The sequence below is a fragment of the Trachymyrmex septentrionalis genome, unplaced genomic scaffold, assembly GCF_001594115.1.
Source record: "Trachymyrmex septentrionalis isolate Tsep2-gDNA-1 unplaced genomic scaffold, Tsep1.0 scaffold103, whole genome shotgun sequence".
NCBI classification, from domain to species: domain Eukaryota; kingdom Metazoa; phylum Arthropoda; class Insecta; order Hymenoptera; family Formicidae; genus Trachymyrmex; species Trachymyrmex septentrionalis.
The window spans coordinates 143949-163911 of NW_017304155.1; the positions used below are offsets into that span (position 1 = coordinate 143949).

The 19963-nt window shown below is 32.4% G+C and overlaps 1 protein-coding gene across 1 annotated transcript in view; it reads right to left on the minus strand.

Moving 5' to 3' along the window:
• The window catches only part of LOC108757089 (THO complex subunit 2), a 54666-nt gene extending 40667 nt beyond the window's left edge, over positions 1-13999 (minus strand). The window contains exons 1-19 of the mRNA XM_018501422.1: positions 13810-13999; positions 13632-13675; positions 11915-12006; positions 11714-11827; positions 11229-11344; positions 11017-11147; positions 10476-10855; positions 10035-10213; positions 4547-5139; positions 4225-4459; positions 2631-2748; positions 2392-2554; positions 2112-2293; positions 1643-1927; positions 1411-1523; positions 965-1160; positions 641-769; positions 360-488; positions 2-241 (exon numbers count right to left, since the gene is read on the minus strand). Of these exons, the coding sequence (XP_018356924.1) occupies positions 2-241; positions 360-488; positions 641-769; positions 965-1160; positions 1411-1523; positions 1643-1927; positions 2112-2293; positions 2392-2554; positions 2631-2748; positions 4225-4459; positions 4547-5139; positions 10035-10213; positions 10476-10855; positions 11017-11147; positions 11229-11344; positions 11714-11827; positions 11915-12006; positions 13632-13675; positions 13810-13874 (3504 nt within the window). The 5' untranslated portion in view covers positions 13875-13999. The remainder of the gene's footprint in view (position 1; positions 242-359; positions 489-640; positions 770-964; positions 1161-1410; positions 1524-1642; positions 1928-2111; positions 2294-2391; positions 2555-2630; positions 2749-4224; positions 4460-4546; positions 5140-10034; positions 10214-10475; positions 10856-11016; positions 11148-11228; positions 11345-11713; positions 11828-11914; positions 12007-13631; positions 13676-13809) is intronic.
• Positions 14000-19963: the final 5964 nt, after the last annotated feature.

Sequence of the window (19963 nt, forward strand, 5' to 3'; positions counted from 1 at the left end):
GGAAGTCTGATTCACGTATCATATTAGGAGTTTTAGCTTTTAGCTGCCCACTATATGATGTAGCTAAGACGTGCAAATCTTGACGTTGACCACGTTCTTCCTCTCTTACTTTCTCCACTTTACGTTCGAGGATCTGAGAGAGTTTCGCCAAAACAGGAAAATGAGGCAATATCTTAATCAATATTATCAAAGAGTTCCTTATTTGCACATAATCCTTCGAATCTAGACACACTACAATAGCCTATCAAAGAAAATTAATTCAATCACAAGAGTATTCATTCTCAGTATTGTGAAATAGCACATATATATTCAAATATACGTATATAATATACAGAACATTCATGAGATCATGTAAATACCTTTGTAATCTTATAGTGCCACTTGTGACACACATGTCTATAATTTTCAAATCCGACCATATCATTCGCTTCAGAAAATTGATTGCTTACACGAAACTTGGTCACGAAACCAGGATAATTACTGCATTCCTACACAGCAGAAGATATTTACTAATACATATTCATATTAAATAAGAGTCAAGATATCAAAATAACAAAACAAAAGCGTAAATATCTTTTCTAAAGTTGTTCTTCTCTTTTTCGAGATTCTTAATCTCGAAATGTGCAAAATTGTAACTTACCTTATCAAATATGGCTTTTTCGGAATGCCATCTCATCACAGTTTCCAGCATAGCGCATAAAAATCTGCCATATCGATTTGCTTCATTCTCTGTGCATGAAGTAACTGAATATGTAATATCACAGAAAAGCTGAAAGAAACCAATTTTATCATAAAAATATAATGAAATGTAACAAATTATACATTTATTTTACATAACAAATAAAACTTGGACAAAAAATTGGACAAATAAAAGTAAAAAATAAAAGTAACAAATAAAAATAATAAATGAATATGCCACTTTAATTATCTACAATAACAAGAATACTAGAAAGGACTTCCTTACACGATCGTAACAAAGCAGAGTTGAAAAATTTGCAGTCTTCAGGGAGTGGATGGTATGTACAAATTTCGCACAGTACATGGCATCTACAGTTGTAAATGTACACCGAGGGAATAGGCACAACTGTAGAAACTGTGTTATCGTCTCGTTTTTGGCCGATTTAGCGCTTCGTGACAAAAACCATGTATCCTTTTCTTGTCTATAAGTCAGTTATAAACGTACGATCAATATTAAACTGAATTGCTACATTATACAATTACAACAATATTTGTTATACTTATATATTATAAGACAGTGCTAGAATTTACTTACAACTTTCAGCCGATTTTCAGCTTGATTCCCTTACCTCACCAACTCGCGCGCAGTCTAAATGCCGATCGGCAAATAAATTCCAGCACTGTCTTATAACCGTCTTATATTATGTTATAAGAAATAACGAGGTATTTTACCTCAGGTACGCAAAAACTTTTTCGACATGTTCTTCTTGTTTCCTTTTTTCATCCTGCAGCTTCTCGATAAGAGTGGTATATCTTTCTTGTTCCTTCTTTCCTTTACTTATATTCTAAAAATTAGCATTACTTTTTAAATCAGGGAAGAATAACATTTTCAAGTTTGAAATAAATTATTTTTCAATCATAGAGCACTGTAATCAATAATAATAAATGTACAATATTCGGGTACCATATCTTTGGAATCAACGGTTTGAACTGCAAGTTGCTTCAATTTGCCGACTTCTCTTTGATAGCTCTCCACCGGCACGTATAAATCATACATCGACAGAGACCAAAACGTAACTAAGAATTGCGGCGATATATCCTCCCAAACTTTTAAAGGGTGCAACGGTCTGACAGACTGAGCGACAGGTGCCATAACGGTTTGCGCGGCTTCCGCGTACTTTAATTGCTTCATAGCCGTGGACATTTTCTTATAATTCGGATCAGCTTTACGGAGAGCGTCATATTTTATCTTTAAGAAAATTAATTTAAGAAAATACAAAAATCTGTATTTAAAAAATCTATATTTTTATTTGATAAATTGTACACAATTGTACGCAAATTTAAATACCTTTTAACTAAATTAATGGCTGATATATACTTAATCAATGTTATTATCAAGAAAATTCAAACACAAATATAAATAACTTGCTTACATTTATGGCATGCGCAAACATTGGCCGTGCTAAAAAAAATGCGACGTCTGCATGTATGTGATTGTCCTGAAGCATAGAATGGATCGACGGTAGTCGCTCCACATACTCGTCTACTGTCATAGTCGAACCCAAGAAAGTCCCAAATTGCACGAGTGTATCCTGGCATTGATCGTACAACTTGCCTATTATACGAAAAAAAAAATAGCAAATGATGTCTATCAGAAAAAAGAAAATTTTTATCTTTAAATTTTTATCTTGCTCTTCATATAATTCTATTTACCAACGAGTTTTAAATGAGATTTATCCGTCTCTCTATAAACAACGCAATGTTTCTGTTGCGCCATTAGCAAGCACAGAGTGACCGCGAGGTCTTGCTCGGCGAGAGTTTCTTTCAAACGCTGTGAGGATTTCTTTGTGTTGCGGACTTGACTAAAGTAACCGGCCTTAAAAGAAGTTTTTATGTTAATTTGTGTGCGTCAAAATTACGACACTGCAAATTTATGTGATGCTACAGTTTACCTCATTTTTTAACAGATCTCCGCCTGCCATAGCATCGAGTTGATCAGACGTCATTTCTTCGGCGGCCTCGATACCAGCCATTTTTTGTACTATTTCTTTTAATATTAATAAATCTAGGCTAGAAGCAGAGCCATATATTAAAGCAAACTGATTAATATATAATTACAATGAAAAATATATTAGATAATTCGCTCGTATAAATTTCAACAATAAATAAGGAACTTCTACCAGATCATTTCAATAAACGAGCTCTGAAAAGTGTAAACTTTATTATTCTTTTATTATAATTTCACGGAACGTTTCGATTATACTAAGTCCTCATTAGACATGTTTATAAATTAAATAAAAAACTCTGAAACAATAATTTATATAGACAATTAATACTTAGAAATTAATTTCGGTAACGATATAAAACAATGTATTAATCGGATCATCTCATTCACAATCACAATATGTGTTACAAATTCAACCATACACAGTGCGATAAATATGTTCCCGGACACGAACCACATCTCAGCAATCAGTGGCAACATCTGTGCGTTCAAATATACATTTGAAAGGTTTAACATTTCCCTATCTATCTGTCAAAGTTTCATTCATTTTGGTTGACATATAACGAAGATATCACAGTTCATGTTAAACAAGATTTTGGTCGAGGTAGAAATGTCTCTGGAATGATTGATTCTCATTGATTTTTGATCGCTTCTTAATGTGTGTGGAACAAACTTCGCACAAACCTTCGTTTTACCCAAATCTTCATGTAATATGGTTCGAATCGTTTCTCTACTGATATTTAAAGCCTCCTTCATCATTTTTAGTGACGCATTGCGATCGTTTGCAATAAAATTACGTACTTTTTCGATCATTTCGAGTGTTCGAACCAAAATTGGCCGTCCTGATTTTTTGTCATCTTCAAGGGTCTCTCTGCCTTCCAAAAAACGCTTATGCCACTCAAAAACAGCTGTACGACCTAGACATTGATTGCCGTAAATTTGTTGCATCAATCGGAATGTTTCTGATGCACTTTTACCAAGTTTTGCGTTAAATTTAATCACTGCTCTTTGTTCCATATTAAAATTTCTACCTCGACCAAAATCTTGTTTAACATGAACTGTGATATCTTCGTTATATGTCAACCAAAATGAATGAAACTTTGACAGATAGATAGGGAAATGTTAAACCTTTCAAATGCATGTTTGAACGCACAGATGTTGCCACTGGTTGCTGAGATGTGGTTCGTGTCCGGGAACATATTTGTCGCACTGTGTATTATACTGAGTCAAATAAAATCGTATATAAAAGTAAATCCAAACCAATTCTTCGGTTAACAGCGAGAAATTAATTTCTAAGTGTCAATATGTCTATATAAATTATTGTTTCGGAGTTTTTTATTTCATTTATAAACACGGCTGATGAGGACTTAGTATAGTCAAAACGTTCCGTAAAATTATAATAAAAGAATAATAAAGTTTACTGTTTACATCTTTCAGAACTCGTTTATTGAAATGACCTGATAGAAGCTGCTTATTTATTGTTGATTAATATATGATTGATAATAGTTAAATTTATGCAATTTATCTACGTGAGAACGTACCTCTTTTGAGCTTTAAGTTGATTCGCTACATATTGTAACAACCCTGTTAATTCGATGTTATACTTCTTAAATATTGCTCCGCAAAAAGAAGCCAGAGATTGTAACCATAAGGATATACTGGTGCCATCATGTTTAAATCTATCTCTGTCAGCACCCGCTAACGCTTCTACAAGACAATATCCCAAAACATCGTACGAAATATTTGTCAAGTATTTTAAAGAGTCCACCACAGGTCCTATATCCAATACGACAAGCACGTTACGATCTTTCTTTGCAAAAATGATTAAAACGATAGAAAGTATTGTATATATTCGATACGTACCTATGAGATTGTCATATAACTGAATTTGTATGAGGACATACTCAAATAATACACCCGGTGAAGAATGCGTAAGTTTTCCTATTGACCGGCCTACTGGCTTGATCGTTTCTTTGCTCACGCGCTTCATGATCGACTTAATCTTTTTTTGAGCATCTGCACGTTTCCGCAGCAATGCAGCATGTTGTAAAGGCGTATCATTCTTCCAGCGCGCGTACAGACAATAGCGATTCTGATATGGATAATATTTGAGAATATTCCATAATTCCTCAGCAACACAACAGTTGCAATCCATAAAGGAAAGGGAAGGTAGCAGCGCAACGTCAAGTATCGTCAGAACATCATAATAGAGACTGCAGTTCTTATTCAATGGTTGCTTGCTCGCGTCAAGTGAACAGTGCTTTATAGTAGAGTGACACAATCTCATCACCTTGTACATTAGAATAGGATCCTGATGCAGATTCGGTCCAAGTACAATCAGCATCGGCAACAAGTAATCGTGAATGTCCTCTAGATTGCATAATGATGGCGGAGAGAGAGAGCTCTTCAATGGAGGCACTTTACGACCCGGTAATTTTGGAGAAACAATACAGTGTCTGCAACGAAATAATGTTGAAAACTTGCAATCATTGCGATTAGAGTATAACAATTAATTATTATTTTGATTATTATTATTTGCGACACATGGTTTTTGTTCAATATGTAATTCGGAAGAATCTCGTTTGCCTACAATCCCGATTGCACACACCACTCATATCAGTTAGTGCCTAGTAATTTTTTTACTGCTTTACCAATGAGAATATTTTATTTTTAAATTAGCTAATTAGCGACGCATGTGTGCAACATGCACTGTATGCAATCGGAGCCTTCTCATGTAATTTTACAATTTACCTTCTTAACATAAACAATACATTACATTCACGATCAAAAGTTTGGAAACACTTGCAATTTTTTCGCATTTTACGAAAAGTTAAATATCTCGGTGAAAAAGAATCATAGAGAAGTTTGTGACTACGCATTTTAAAGCACAAAGATAGGACATTAAATTTATGTTCAAATTTTTTTTCTACATTTTGTTACCAAATTACATAAAATAAAAAATTTATATTTTTTGCAATATTTTTGTCTTACTTTGAAGTGCTGCAATGTGATAAAACATTATGGCAAACAAAATGTCATATAAAAGTACTTTAAAGTAGATTTCTAACTTTTAAAATGCTTTTTGAAGAAAAATTGGTACGATGACTTTTCTTAAAAATATCGAATTTTTTTATGTAAAATTTTATTGTGTAAAAACTTACTTTTCCTAAAATGTTGTTTAACTTCGCAAAAAGCTTACAAAAAAAAGACAAAAGAGAGAAAATGTTTGTTATAATACGTCTGATTTGCATAAATTTTTTTGAAAACTTTTTTTAATCTTAAATTTATTTTAAAGAAAGATTTTTATATATAATAAAAAAATTCAATATCTATAAAAAAAATCACCGTACGATTTTTTTTTCAAAAACATTTTAAAACTTGGAAAGCCTGTTTTAAAATACTTTTTTATTAAATTTTAATAATGATGATAATGTTTTATCGGATAAAATTTAATATAAAAGTATTTTAAATAATTTTATGTAATGTAAAAAGAAAATGTAGAAAAAAATTCCAACGGAAATTTAATGTTTTATCTTTGCGCTTTAAAATACTCGAAAACTTCTCTACGATTTTTTTCACCGACGTATTTAACTTTTCATGAAAAAATGCGAAAATACCGCAAGTCTGAACTTTCCGAACTTTTAGCCGGGTACGTAAATACTAGATGTGCGAATTATTCAATTCGGATTTGAATCCCTGCAGTTCGAATACAAATTATTTAAAAATTTCGAATCTCTAAGAAGTTCGAATACAAATCACATATATGTTAACAATCTTAAACGTTGATAATAAAATTATATTTTCGATTAATGAATAAAACAAACAGAAGTGTTTTATAGGCTGATTAATCAAATCTTCCAAAAGCATTCCTTGAAAATTCCCAGATTTTCCAAGAGATTTCAAATAAGATTAGAGAATCTTATGAATAACTTTGAAGTAAATTTAATTTAAAGGGGCGCCTGGTTTACAAAGTAAAAAAAAATCAATTTTTTCCATAAATACAACTTTCCATTAGTACAACTCTTTGAGAGAATATGTTCTTAAAGTTTTTATTGAAATTCGAAGTCCTTCGATAGATTCAGCGCTTGCAACGGAAACACGGCGTGCAGATGCATATATAGGTGCGACGGTTATCAAGATATTGAGAAGCATTTGATACCTATTTACACCGATTTATCAATCAAATAATTTGTTAACGCGATATCGGGTGAACAGACTCAGAACGCGAACAAAGTTTTAACTCGACCATCTAGAGACTGCCGCTAAAGCAGTTTAATTGCAGTGAAAAAATACTCGAAATTTTTTTTTTAGGTTTATTTAGAAGTTTTTTTTAGGTTCATTTAGGATAAAATTATATGAAAATTAAAAATATTTCCTAATTTTTTTGTTTTAGAATTAAACCTATTCTACAATGTGCTCTTTGTTTCCTGTTTCTTGTTTTTTACCTTTTGCTTTTAATTCCTTTGCAACCGTTTTATCGACAATTGTATTTCTTGTTTCTTTCGAAGTTCGTTAACTCTTATCTCAGGAGATATAAAACAAAAAACCGATTAAGAAGCAAAAAGACAAGATATAAAAAATAGCAAAAAGCAAGAAACTGGAAACGAAAAGCACAGAACAGGCTTTAAAGTCGTCAGAATGTACACAAAATGATGACATCGACGGCAAGGCGCAAATTTCAATGTTAATTTTTTTGTCATTAATAATACTTTATTATATACAAAAAATTTTAATTACATTCTTAAATAATATTAGACCGTGCAAAAAGTTAAAAGTTTAGAAGTATAAACGTTACTATTTCTTTTTTAAAAATGACCTATTTTTCTCTTTAAGATGCTATAGCATCCTCTATAGTAGCACATCAAATAAAAGATCTAATTTAATTTGGGGGAATATTATTATACTATTTAATTTGATTGTCCGAAAATATCAATGCACAGTCATGACTCATATATTTTAGATAAATTTATTTAAATATATGTAGATGTACTATTCCAACATCTAACTTTGACCAAAATGGGCGCTTCTCTTACATGAGGTTTGTGATTGTTTTCTGTGACTGAACTTTTAGAATTTAAAGTGAGATCGGTATGTTTAATTTTGACGAAAGCGAGAAAAAGAATTCTAGTATAGTTAATATATTCATATTCTATTCAAATCTTAATAAAGGAGCAGTTCTATTTCAAATCTTAATAAAGGATCCCGCACTAATTCTATATGAAATTGAGTTCCGGTGAAATCAAATAGTTTTCTCATATGTTGTAACTTATGACCTGCTAAACAAAATATAAAAGTTTTAGCATAAAAAAATGAACAGTTCTCGTGTTCCATTCACCTACGATCGTTGACATCTTACCATAAAATACTCAAGAACTTCTAAACGACTGACCTAAAATGGATAAAATTATAGTATTTTGAAAAAGTCTCAGCAATAATTATTATTATAAGAAAATGAAAGAAAAAGTGAGGGGTCTCACTTAAAAAATTCGAGTTGACTTTGCCCTTGGCGATGCCATCCAAAATCAAACTGATAAAGCCAATGGCTAGACCTTTTTAAATTCTACAACTTTCATTTAAAACATTTTTTTTATAAAACTTAATTTTCCAGATATTTTACCGTCTCGAAACATTTTATGTTCCTTATATGTATATGATGTCACATATAATTATTATCCCACATATAATTACATACTATCATAATGTTCAAGGTATGTACACATGTATAAAACGATACTTTATTACAGAATATGTAGTGCAATTCCCAGGATCTGAATAATGAAAATAACTTAATAAATAATTGAAAAACAACTTTTCATTATTTGACTTTGAGCGTCGTCAAGGTAGGGCAAAGTCAACTCAAATTTTTTAAGTGAGACCTCCTCACTTTTTTTTCATTTTCTTATAGCCCTTATTGAGACCTTTTCGAATCACTATAATTTTATCCATTTTAGATCAGTCCTTTAGAAGTTATTAAATATTTTATAGTGAGAAATGTCAGCGACTGTAGGTGAATCGAACACAAAAACTGTTCATTGTTTTGCGCTAAAACTTATATGTTTTGTTTAGCAGGTCATAAGCTATAACATATAATATGAGAAATCCATTTGATTTCATCGGAACCCAATTTCATATAGGATTAGTGCAGGATCCTTTAACTTATACGCACTTGAAATGAAATTCATGCGTATCTTAACTCTTAAGTATATTGACGGATACAAACGTATCCCACTAGTTATCCAACACAATTACGCAAATATTTCTCGCATGGCACAAACAATGCTATAGTGTTCTCAGTGCTGATCCCCATCTCACGCATGCAGCGGACAAATATTTATGTATAAGTGGAGATATTATTTATTGGGGTATGTTTGCACCACACATTCTTTCTGATGATTTTTTTTTTTCTTTACAATTCTCCTAAGTAGTCACAGCCTTATTGAATTGTGACGTCAGAAGTGAGAAATGATACATTAATTTGTATTACGTGTCATTTATAAATAAAGCCAATTTGGATAAAACAAAATGATGAGATCGCTTTAAAACATTTGTAAAAATGAACGAAAACTGCTTATCCCCCCTGACAGTCAGTAAATAATCGTAAAAAGTAATAAAGGTACGTGTAAGTAAAAATAAATCTAAATAATGTTTCTTCATATAATCTTTATTTATAAATAGCATGTAATAAAAATTATCGTATCATTTCTCGCTTCTGACGTCACGATTCAATATGGCTATAGTGACTACTCAGGAGCCTCAAGAAAAATTGAAACTTTGATTTAAAAATCGTTCACTTCTACATCTTAATATTTTTTTATAAAAATTTAGAAGAGTTCTTTTAGCATGAAGTAGAAACTTATGAGCTGAAAGGCCGGTTAACAAATTTTTTTTTCTTGTCAGTCTAACACACACGCGCGCGCGCGGATGTATATCGTCATGTTTATTATTAATGGATTGTTAAAATTCCATTTTCATTGCATTAGCAAAAAAAATCAAGGAAATGATTTTGTCAAAGAATTTACATTTAAAAATAAATTTCCAAAAATTTTCTTGTATAATCCCACATAAAAATTTTATTTTACAAGAGTAAAAAAAGAAATTTCATGAGAATTCTAGATTTCCTATTTTTTTCTCGGTATAGACTCTGTTTTATTATCTATATATTAAATTTTAACTTAATAAATATGTTAATAATATATCAAAAATTATGTTTTAATGATTCAATACAATTTAATTCGATTCGGGAAAAATTTGTCAATTTGGTTTAAATTCAAACAAAGAAACTCGATTCTACTCGATTTGGCATAAAAAAACTTTGATTTGCACATCTCTAATAGGTACATTAATAACTTACTTTCTGTATACGGGTTCAACAAGAGCCTGAATCATTTTACACAATGCTAGAGCTATGGGACGTTGATCTGTAAAACAATAATCCGGCAAGCGATTGAATAAACTTTGTGCCACTTCCCAAGCTCCAACTTCTAAAAGCGCTTCACATAATCCAAATTTTTGATTGCTTGCATATTTGTCCTTTAAAACGAAAGAGATCAAAATGTGAACAATTAAGTAAACATAACTGCTAAAAAAAATTAAATCTTATATACGATTTTAAATTGGCATTTTTTTCAAAGATACACAGTTTTATAAGTCTAATTAAAAAATTTATTTGCAAATTATTATAAATTTTGAATATATGTAAATGTATTCTTTCACTAGTCATGTTTTACTAATTTTTTTACTAAACTCAAATTTGTGACAAAAATAATTTGTAAAATTTCTTTTTGTTCATTACTTGTGCGTTTTCTTTCTCTTCTACAATGTCCTCTTTGTCTTTTGTTGAGATCACGCTCATTTTCCGCACGTATTCCTTGGCCTGCTTCATCACCTGCTCGTGATCTGATATGATAATTTTATCGTCTGGCACTAGCCAAGGTAATATATCATCCAGTTTAATCACACCATGCTGCAGCATTAACGCGGTAACCTTCTGCAGCGAGAACGGCGTGGCATTTATGGTGGAGCAATATTTGAATCCTAACACTTCACAAAGTACCTGCTGATCACTCATGTATGAACGTATTAAGGGAATAAATAGAGCATCATCTTGTGGTCGGTTTTCAAAGGTTTCTAATAAGATATCGAGTACTCTATTAGGATCAAGATTGAAATAACCTGTAAGGACAATATCATCTTGTACTTTTATTACTTTTTCCTTTAACTTAGTTACTCATAAATTTTTGTTTTTATTAAAACTATATAACTCTTGCAACATATAGACCTCTGAAAAAGCGATATTTGTACTTGCAATAAAAACATTAATCAGTTATTCATACCAATAAGAGATTTAACAATTTCCAATGTCGACGCCACCTCACTGTCTGGACGCTCTTGATTTAATTCTACAATGAGCTTGGAATAACCCTCACTCTCTTCACGAAATAAATTAAATTTCCTTTGTTTATAACTGCAAAAAGGTAAACAGGTTATAAGAAATTTATTTACTCTATAAATAAGCTTTATATAAATTGATGAAAAAAATACTTACTACAACTTGGTTTTTACTTTTATAAACTTAGTTTGAAAATTTTTGTTTTTCAATGTTCCTACATCTTGTAAAGTTTCAATCTCTAAACGTTCTTTCAATATTCTATCGGTCAAAAACTGTAGGGAATAAATAAGAAGTTAAGGTAACTGGAACTTGAGCTTGATTAATTAAAATAAATGAAAAGTAGTAACTCTGGATATTATAATATTAGAATCACCGATAGTGCCATTTTAGCTCTGCTAATCAAGTCAACCTTTTTTCTTTTTTTGTATTAGAAATATATAATAAAAAATATTAAACATAAAAATACATAAATACACAAATAATTATAAAGACATAAAATAATACAAAAATCATTCCATTAACCAAAAACAAGGATAAAAAAATTAACCTTTGACAATTTTAGCGGGATATCGTCGGTTCATAAAAATATGTGCAAAATATAATATTTATACAATATATATAAATAAATGTATATCTTATACCTTCTCAGACTCTTTCACAATATAATAAAAGTTACTCCTTTCTTCATTATGAGCTTCTGCATCAATTAAAGTAAATATGTCCACTATTGCAGATGGTATGGAACCATCAAAACTCTACAAATAAATTATACATGTTATTACCATTTAATTTCGATACAATTTCAATACAAGTTTAAAATAATAAAAAAAATCTTGGCATACCGTAAGTTCACCTAATGTCTGAACTACAATGTCCTTTTTTACGTTTCCATGGATTCCATTTGATATTAATTCATATAATCCGCGTCTCCATTCTATGAAAAAAAAAAATAATAATCCTTCATCAAAATGTACAATATCACAATCAAATAATATGAAAGTTTTCAAGCAAGAGATATGGTTGACGCGATGTAATATGATGAATTATATCATTCTTATTTAACACTGCAAATAACAAGAATGATATGATTCATAATGTTATACTGTGTCAACTGGGTCGCTAACTGAAAAATACTTGTAATTTAAATATAAAACGTTACACATATATGTAGAAGAATAGTACCAAATATAAATACAAAAAAATGAAATAACATATATGCTTTTGACTCCTATCTCCTTTACAAAATGTCAGTGCAAGAAAACAAGAAAATTCATCATTGTAATATTATTTCAATATGCAAGTCATCATAACTGCTTTATATATCGTATACACAAAAATTTTCTTTTGATCCAAGTATTAGATCATGATTATGTATTTTGATGCTCTGAGACCGAATTCGATGCTCCATCACGTCACAATTTTTGTTATCGATAGAAAATATCTTCCACCTATTTTAACCAGCTTGTATATTAACTTTATAAACCTGCATATTATCATTGAATTTACTTTCTTTTATTTTAGCTTACATATTAAAAACCAAGCTGTAAATGGTTCTGAAAGTACTAGAAAATCATGCTATTTTCCATTGAAAAAATTGTGACTTGATAGAGCAATTTGGATTTGTAGTTTCTGAATGTCAATGTACATAAAAATACTGTTCTAATATCTGGATCAAACATTAAATTTTATTTTGTGTAATTAATGTGACCAGATATTTTTAGCAAAGCAAGATACTTTATATTAAGGGATAGAGGAGAATGTGAATGTAAGACATAAGGATAAATATAATATTTAGATATATAATAATATAAAGATAAATATAGTATCAGACAGTTTCCTGATGAAGTAAATTATAACGTTCATAAAACACTGGTATATTCTAATGGATCAAGACATGGAGATAACCTGCCAAATACTTTTTTTATATAGCTCTTGTATAGAAAGTACTAGTAGAAGTCTCAAAAGCATTAAAGGTAAATTAATAATAATAGTTTATTTTTAAAAAGTAGTGCAATTTTTTTAAATTTTTAGATGTTAGCAAGACAGTGAAACAATCACCTTGAAAACAGAACTGTTGCACTAAAAGCTAAACATCTGGTCACATTATACACAAATCATTATATAAATGATCTGTACAATAAAATTCGAAGTATATCAAGTAAATTAAACAGAAAAACAACGTAATTCAAACAGAAAGAAAAAATTACAGGTATTTTTAGTCCTATTTAAGATATTATTCGAGAATACATATAATTCATAAATAAATAAATGAATAAAAAATTGATAATTGTATCATGAAATCGAAATGCATAAAACTGCGTTATGCTAAAGTAAGCAATACGTAGAACATGTACGTATACTGAAGGATATATAAGAAAGGTTGTGCTTGAACATGCAGGAACAATCAGTGATCATGTCATCTTTGTTTAACATTGGCAAACAAGGATATAATGATCCATTGTGTCACACCATGTCATATGTGTCGCTTGTTGGATACATAAAGCGGATCGGCATGCTGGCTCTGAACGCGTTCAGAGCATATACTTGTAGCCTTATTACCTGGTGTGTTGCCTTCCTTAAATTTGTGCTTGATTAGCTTGAGGCTGCAAACAGTCGTGAATTGACAAATTAAGTCTTCAGTAGAGCGAGTTAACGGGGAGAAGATAAGTGTTTTCGCGACCAGCAATGCACTGTGTCGATCGCGTCGACCAGGCGACGCGCAAACAACACCACTTACAAATCATTTTTCCCATGCTTATCCCATGACTTCCACAATTCTGTATGCCATATTTTGCTGGCCATATTCAGCGCTCTGGTCCGTTTAAAAAAAAATGGAGCTTCGAGCGTGCACCGGGAATTAAAAATCAACTCGACATCGCAGGTTAACAGGGAGAGAGTAAGTATTTTTTCCCTTCCATTCGCTACTATGGCTATGCCAGAATATGCCCAAGCTAACAACGAGTGCGTCCCCGAAGTTCACGAAATATGACCCGAATTTTTAAGCCCAATGTCCAAGTTCTCGGATCGAGAAATGTATAGCCAATCAGCTTACAGTTTTTACGGAAAACCGGCAAGTTGATTGGCTACACATTTCTTTGAGAACTCAGATCGATTTCTAGCGTTGTGGACATTGGGCTTAAGAGAAATGCAATTGGATAATTTTCTTTATGCATACGTTTACGCAGCTAGGCAAGTGTGTGTGGATATATCCTAAAGCCCGGCGTCCACAATGTTAGAAATCGGTCCGAGATCTCGGACAGAGAACAAATTAACAAATCACATTTGAACAACAATTTGATTACATAATCATTGTGATTGGTCAATTCTTTCTTCATCTGAGATCTCGGATTAATTTCTAGCATTGTGGACACAAGAGATTTCTTCACGCGTCACAATGCTCCAAATAAACCCAGAGAGCACTTGGATCACAGGTAAGATAGCGGTTCAAGCAGTTGCATTCATGTGCTCCAATGTTCAGTGACACGAACGGATTTAGGACAAGTGAGCATATCACCTAACCTACTCCGTGAGACCACTCGAACGGATCGGGTGGATTTGCCTCGTTTTGTTTCGGATATTTTGTGTCATTTCAATTATTTGAAAAGCGTTTGTATACAAAATAAATGCGTTTTTAATAAATATAAAAGTTATATTATATTTTTATATTTATATCAAAAACGCATTTATTAAATGCGTTTTTATACAAAATGAATTTAAAATACTTTTTTCGATACAATACGTTTTCAACCATTACATATGAGTGCGTAACATACTCCAATCGTATCACCTTCCGAGGTGAAGCAAATGGAGCGTGCTCTTAATTGATTCATGAAGTATGCCTAACGCGACGCGAACATCTAGTCGCCATATTGGTTCCGGTGACGCGAACATATTGAAGCGTCTTGAGCATGTTGGAGCGTGCGACCTAATGGTCCGACACACGCGATAGCCAATGATAGTATACCTTTTAAATGAGAATAACGATAAAACTGTATACTCATTGGATATCGCGTGACGATAACAGTGAAATCACAATTTTAAAGAAAAATCGAGGATTATCGAATTCTAAATGCATAAATAGGCTTACTAAACTAATAAATCATAAAATTAGTACAACCCAGCAAACGAGAATGGATTTAAATGAATTGAAATGGATTCAGATTTTCAGAAATATTGATTCACGAATGTTAAAATAAATGTTTTTCAATCTTGAATGCATTTTTATTCGTTTATAGGAATTTCATGGAGCATATCTCTATGCCTTTCAATCTAAAAATAATATTAATATTTTCTGTACACGTGAATACTACTCAATTCAGAATAGGAAGTACAGTTTTTTTAATTCAGTTAAATTCAAAAATAATATCAGCAATTTCTGTGCAACGTGAATACTGCTCAATTCAATATTCTGAATATGAAATGCAGTTTTTCGATCTAATTGAATAAAAAAAATTTTTATTTAAAAATATAGATCATAAATGGTGCTTAAATTATTCAAAATTATATTAGGAGTATAAATAAGTTTCTGCCGTTTTTTATAAAAAATTGGGCCTTTATTGTGAAAGAACGGTACCTACTGTTTTATTCGAAGTATTGTCCATCGCTAGCCACTACTTTTACATCTTTCTGGCAGCATACGGATACCGCGTCGGAAAAACGCTTCATCTTTTGAAGCTATCCACGAATCGACCCAATTTTTGGTATCTTCATATGATGTGAAGTGTTGCTCAGACAGGCCATGCGCCATTGATCGAAACAGGTAATAATCAGAAGCAATGTCTGGTGAATACGGCGGGTGGGGTAAAACTTCCCAATTGAGTGTTTCCAAGTAGGTTTTGACCGGCGCCGCAACATGTGGACGAGCATTATCATGCAGAAGAATAACTTTGTCGTGTCTGGAGTAGTAGTGGGCGCGTTTTTCCCTGAGTGCTCGGCTCAATCTCATCAATTGTGTTCAGTAGAGAGCCCCAGCAATGGTTTCGTTTTAAGCAACTCATAATAAACGACACCTAGCTGATCCCACCAAATACACAACATTAGCTTTTTCCCATGAATGTTCGGCTTGGCTGTCGATGTTGAAGCATGGCCAGGTGGTCCCCATGATTTCTTCTTCTTCTTTGGGTTATCGTAGTGGATCCATTTTTCATCACCAGTGACTACACGGTGCAAAAAACCCTTTCGTTTATGCCTGGCAAGCAGCATTTCACATGTGAAAAATTGGCGTTCAACGTTTCTCGGCTTCAGTTCATATGGAAACCCAATTTCCTTACTTTTGAATCATTTCCAACGATTTTAAGCGATGTGAAATTGCTGGTTGAGTCACTCCTAATGTAAGTGCAAGTGCTTCTTGCGTTTGGCACGAATCTTCATCCAATAATGCTTCCAATTTCGCGTCTTCGTACACTTTCGGCCTTCCGCTACGTTCTTTGTCTTCGACGTCAAATTCACTGTTCTTAAACTTTTGAAACCACTCACGGCAACCTCTCTCACTTAAGGCAGCCTCACCATATGCTTCTACAAGCAATCGGTGCCCCTCAGCTGCAGATTTCTTCAAATTAAAGAAGTAAATCAAAAGCTCCCGCAAATGATGCTTATTCGCTCAAAACTCGACATTTTCGCAAAAAAAGATATAAGATGCTGATGCAAAATCGCTAATATTACAAGATTATGTTCTTGCCAGATGTCCAACCTTACGATATGACGTTTTACAGCTGACAATTTTAACTACCATAACATACTGGTAGCGCCATTGTTTGTCAAACGGCGGAAACTTATTTATACTCCCAATAAGTACATTTTTTGTCTTAATCCAACTAAGTTCAAAAAAGTTTTAACGTAAAAATAATTGAGCTATATCTTTCGTTTTTCTTTATTAGAAGTAAAATAAATGATTGATGTAAACATTCGCAAACTAAGTTGAACACAGCTCGAATATTAGACTAATCACGGCGCGCGACATCAGCCAAATGAAATTAGATTATCCGACACTTATCCAATGTTGTCTCATAGTAATGAAACAAAAAATTGTTTATTATATGTGTTAAATAATAATATTTTTATTATATCTATATAATTTTGTTACTAGTTTAGCTGGCTGTAATTGAAGTAGAGAGAATGAATAACACATTTAGCAATTGAAGAAGTGGTGTAATGGATAACGTAGAAGATTCATAATCTAGGCCCCAGATTCAAATCCCATTAAGGTGCGTTTCTTAACTTTAATTTGAAGTAGTTAATTTCAGATATAATTATTATAAATGTCTTAGGAATAAAAGATTTGTAACCCTTAAATATAAATGTTTTTTTTTTTTTCAAATATTAAATTATTATTAGTTCGGATCCAATCCATTTTAATGCATTCAATCCATTTTCATGAATTTAAAGTGCGCATAAAAAAAATTTTAATCCAAAAAAATTTTAATAATCAAAGATTATTTGACAAAACCATCACAATAATCAATATTACATCATACTTTCCAAGAAAGTATAAAGAAGCCATAGAGATACAAAAACATTCTAACAATCTAAATAGAGGTATAATGGCTACAACATAAATAAAATATGAAAAACCATTCCGATTATTGAAGACCGACCGATTTCCCCCACCTTTCTCCCCTCCACCTATAATTCTCTTCTTTCCCATCACTCCAACAAGTAGCGTAATATAAAAGGAACAGCTCAGTATCAGGCTACTCCTCGTCTTGATGAAGTGGACTGAAGGTTCACGAAATGCTGGCATTCCAAAATGGATCTGGACACGAAGGAAACCCGCGAAATGTATAATCTGTATATAGAAAGCACCCGTCGAAGTCTCAAGAATATTATCAAAATTATAATCCATTTTAATCCATTCTCGGTTGCTGGGTATGCAAATTTTGAACGATTTTAAAATCCATTAATTTGCATGCTACTGTAATTCTGTATTTGAATCGGGAAACCAAATAAGGGGAAAATAGAAGAAGAAGAAGAAAAAGATAGGTTAGTAACGGTCAATTTTTGCATTTCAACGTGGTCTTTACTATTCGGGGCGGAACCTAACAATCTTCAGCCAACTTTAGTTTGGCGACACCGAGAATATATACATTTCTTATAGCAAATATGTAGAATTAGTAGTCCAAGTGTTTATAGTCAAAACCCTCACTATGGCAGCACGAATTACAATGGCACGTTCAAAAAAGAAGACAGAAGAAGATGCCTCCGGCACACCAGATGTCTGTCGCGTGTGACACGCGATATCCAATGAGTGTACAGCTTTACTGATGTTTTCATTTTAAAGGTATATTCTCATTGGATATCGCGTGTCGCGCGCGACGAACATCGCGCTGGTGTGCCGAAGTCATAATGCCCATTTCCACCAACGTAAATTAACTTTAATCTCGGTTCAACTTACTCTTTATCTTTTTCTAATCTTCAGGGTAAAATCACACGGTGCGGAAAACGACTGCGGAATAAAGAATGCGTCATAGAAGCAACCAATCAGCGTGATTTTGCGTTATTCCGAATAGCGCTGATTTGTTGCTTCTATGACGCATTCTCTGTTCCACAGTTGTTTTCCGCACCTAGTTTGATTTTATCCTTAGAATTAGAAAAAGACAAAGAGTAAATTGAACCAAGATTGAAGTTAATCTACATTGATAGAAACGGGCATAAGAGTGCACTCCCATAGGATGCGAAACTACGGATATGCGAAACTGTGGAACGTTCATGATTGGTCGTGGTTTTATTCCACCGATTCCGTTCCGCTAAAGTGTGTCCTCCTATGTCCCATGGAGCGGAATTTCTGGAATGCGCAATTAGAGCTGACCAATCACAAGAGCCTTCCCGTAGATCACTTTTATTAGATCCACTGGAATAGCTTTTGTCATTGGCTTGCATTGGTTGTGCATTTGCAAGTTCTGTTCTACAAGACATAGGAAACTAAACTCCTGCAGATCGGAAATCACACATACATACAGGGACATTGCCCTGACTTTGTTTTATGTACTCATTTTTATTTTGATTTACATTTTCACCTTTCTGTATACTATACATACGACATTCTTTTTGGCCATATTGATCTCAGTATTTATCTCGAAACTTAATTAATTACTTTCAGGGTTATGTTCAGATACCTCCACCCCGAGTGCTATCCAGGCACAGTATAAGTATACGGACACTGAACTTTTATGTGGTCTTCAATTTTTAGTGAGTCGGTTTCCAACCAAGAATATGGCTGCCTTCAGTAAGATAAAATTGCAGGTTAGGTTAGATTTGCTGGGGATCTCCTTTCCATAAAATATAATTAATAAAATTAAGTTTTACTAAAACATTAAATCAAATTTTTTCGAAGACGTTATATTGTGTAGACTATTATATTTGAATACAATAAAGTATTCTCGTAATAAAATATGCATTTGTGTATATATGTGTATGTATATATTATTAAATTACAACTTCACATTTAATTACAATTTTCATGCAATATATTATTTTTTCAAACATAATTATTCAATTACAATTTTCATATAGTATTTAATTAATTATTATTTTTAATTTACTTATTATTGTTTAATATTGTTATACCCAACGCCCGTGGTGCGAAGAGCATGCGTTGCCGAGACGATTAGGCATTCGTCTGTCTGACAACAAGATCGTCAGATTTGGATGTGAGCTATCAGCGCGTACGGACGTATCTCTTGATTGCTCTAATATCTTTCGCGGTGTTCTGTTCTGTATTCTGTATTAATAAACGCTTCTTGTTCTTCTTCTTAACATTCGTGCTGTTCATTTCAACGGTTCGGGAGTGTGTGCGCATCCGCGAGCGCGACTTCGTAAATCAGCTGCGCGAGCGTAATATTATTATTATTAATGTGAATATTATCTTTATATGAGTTCGTATAATGAGTTCGTTA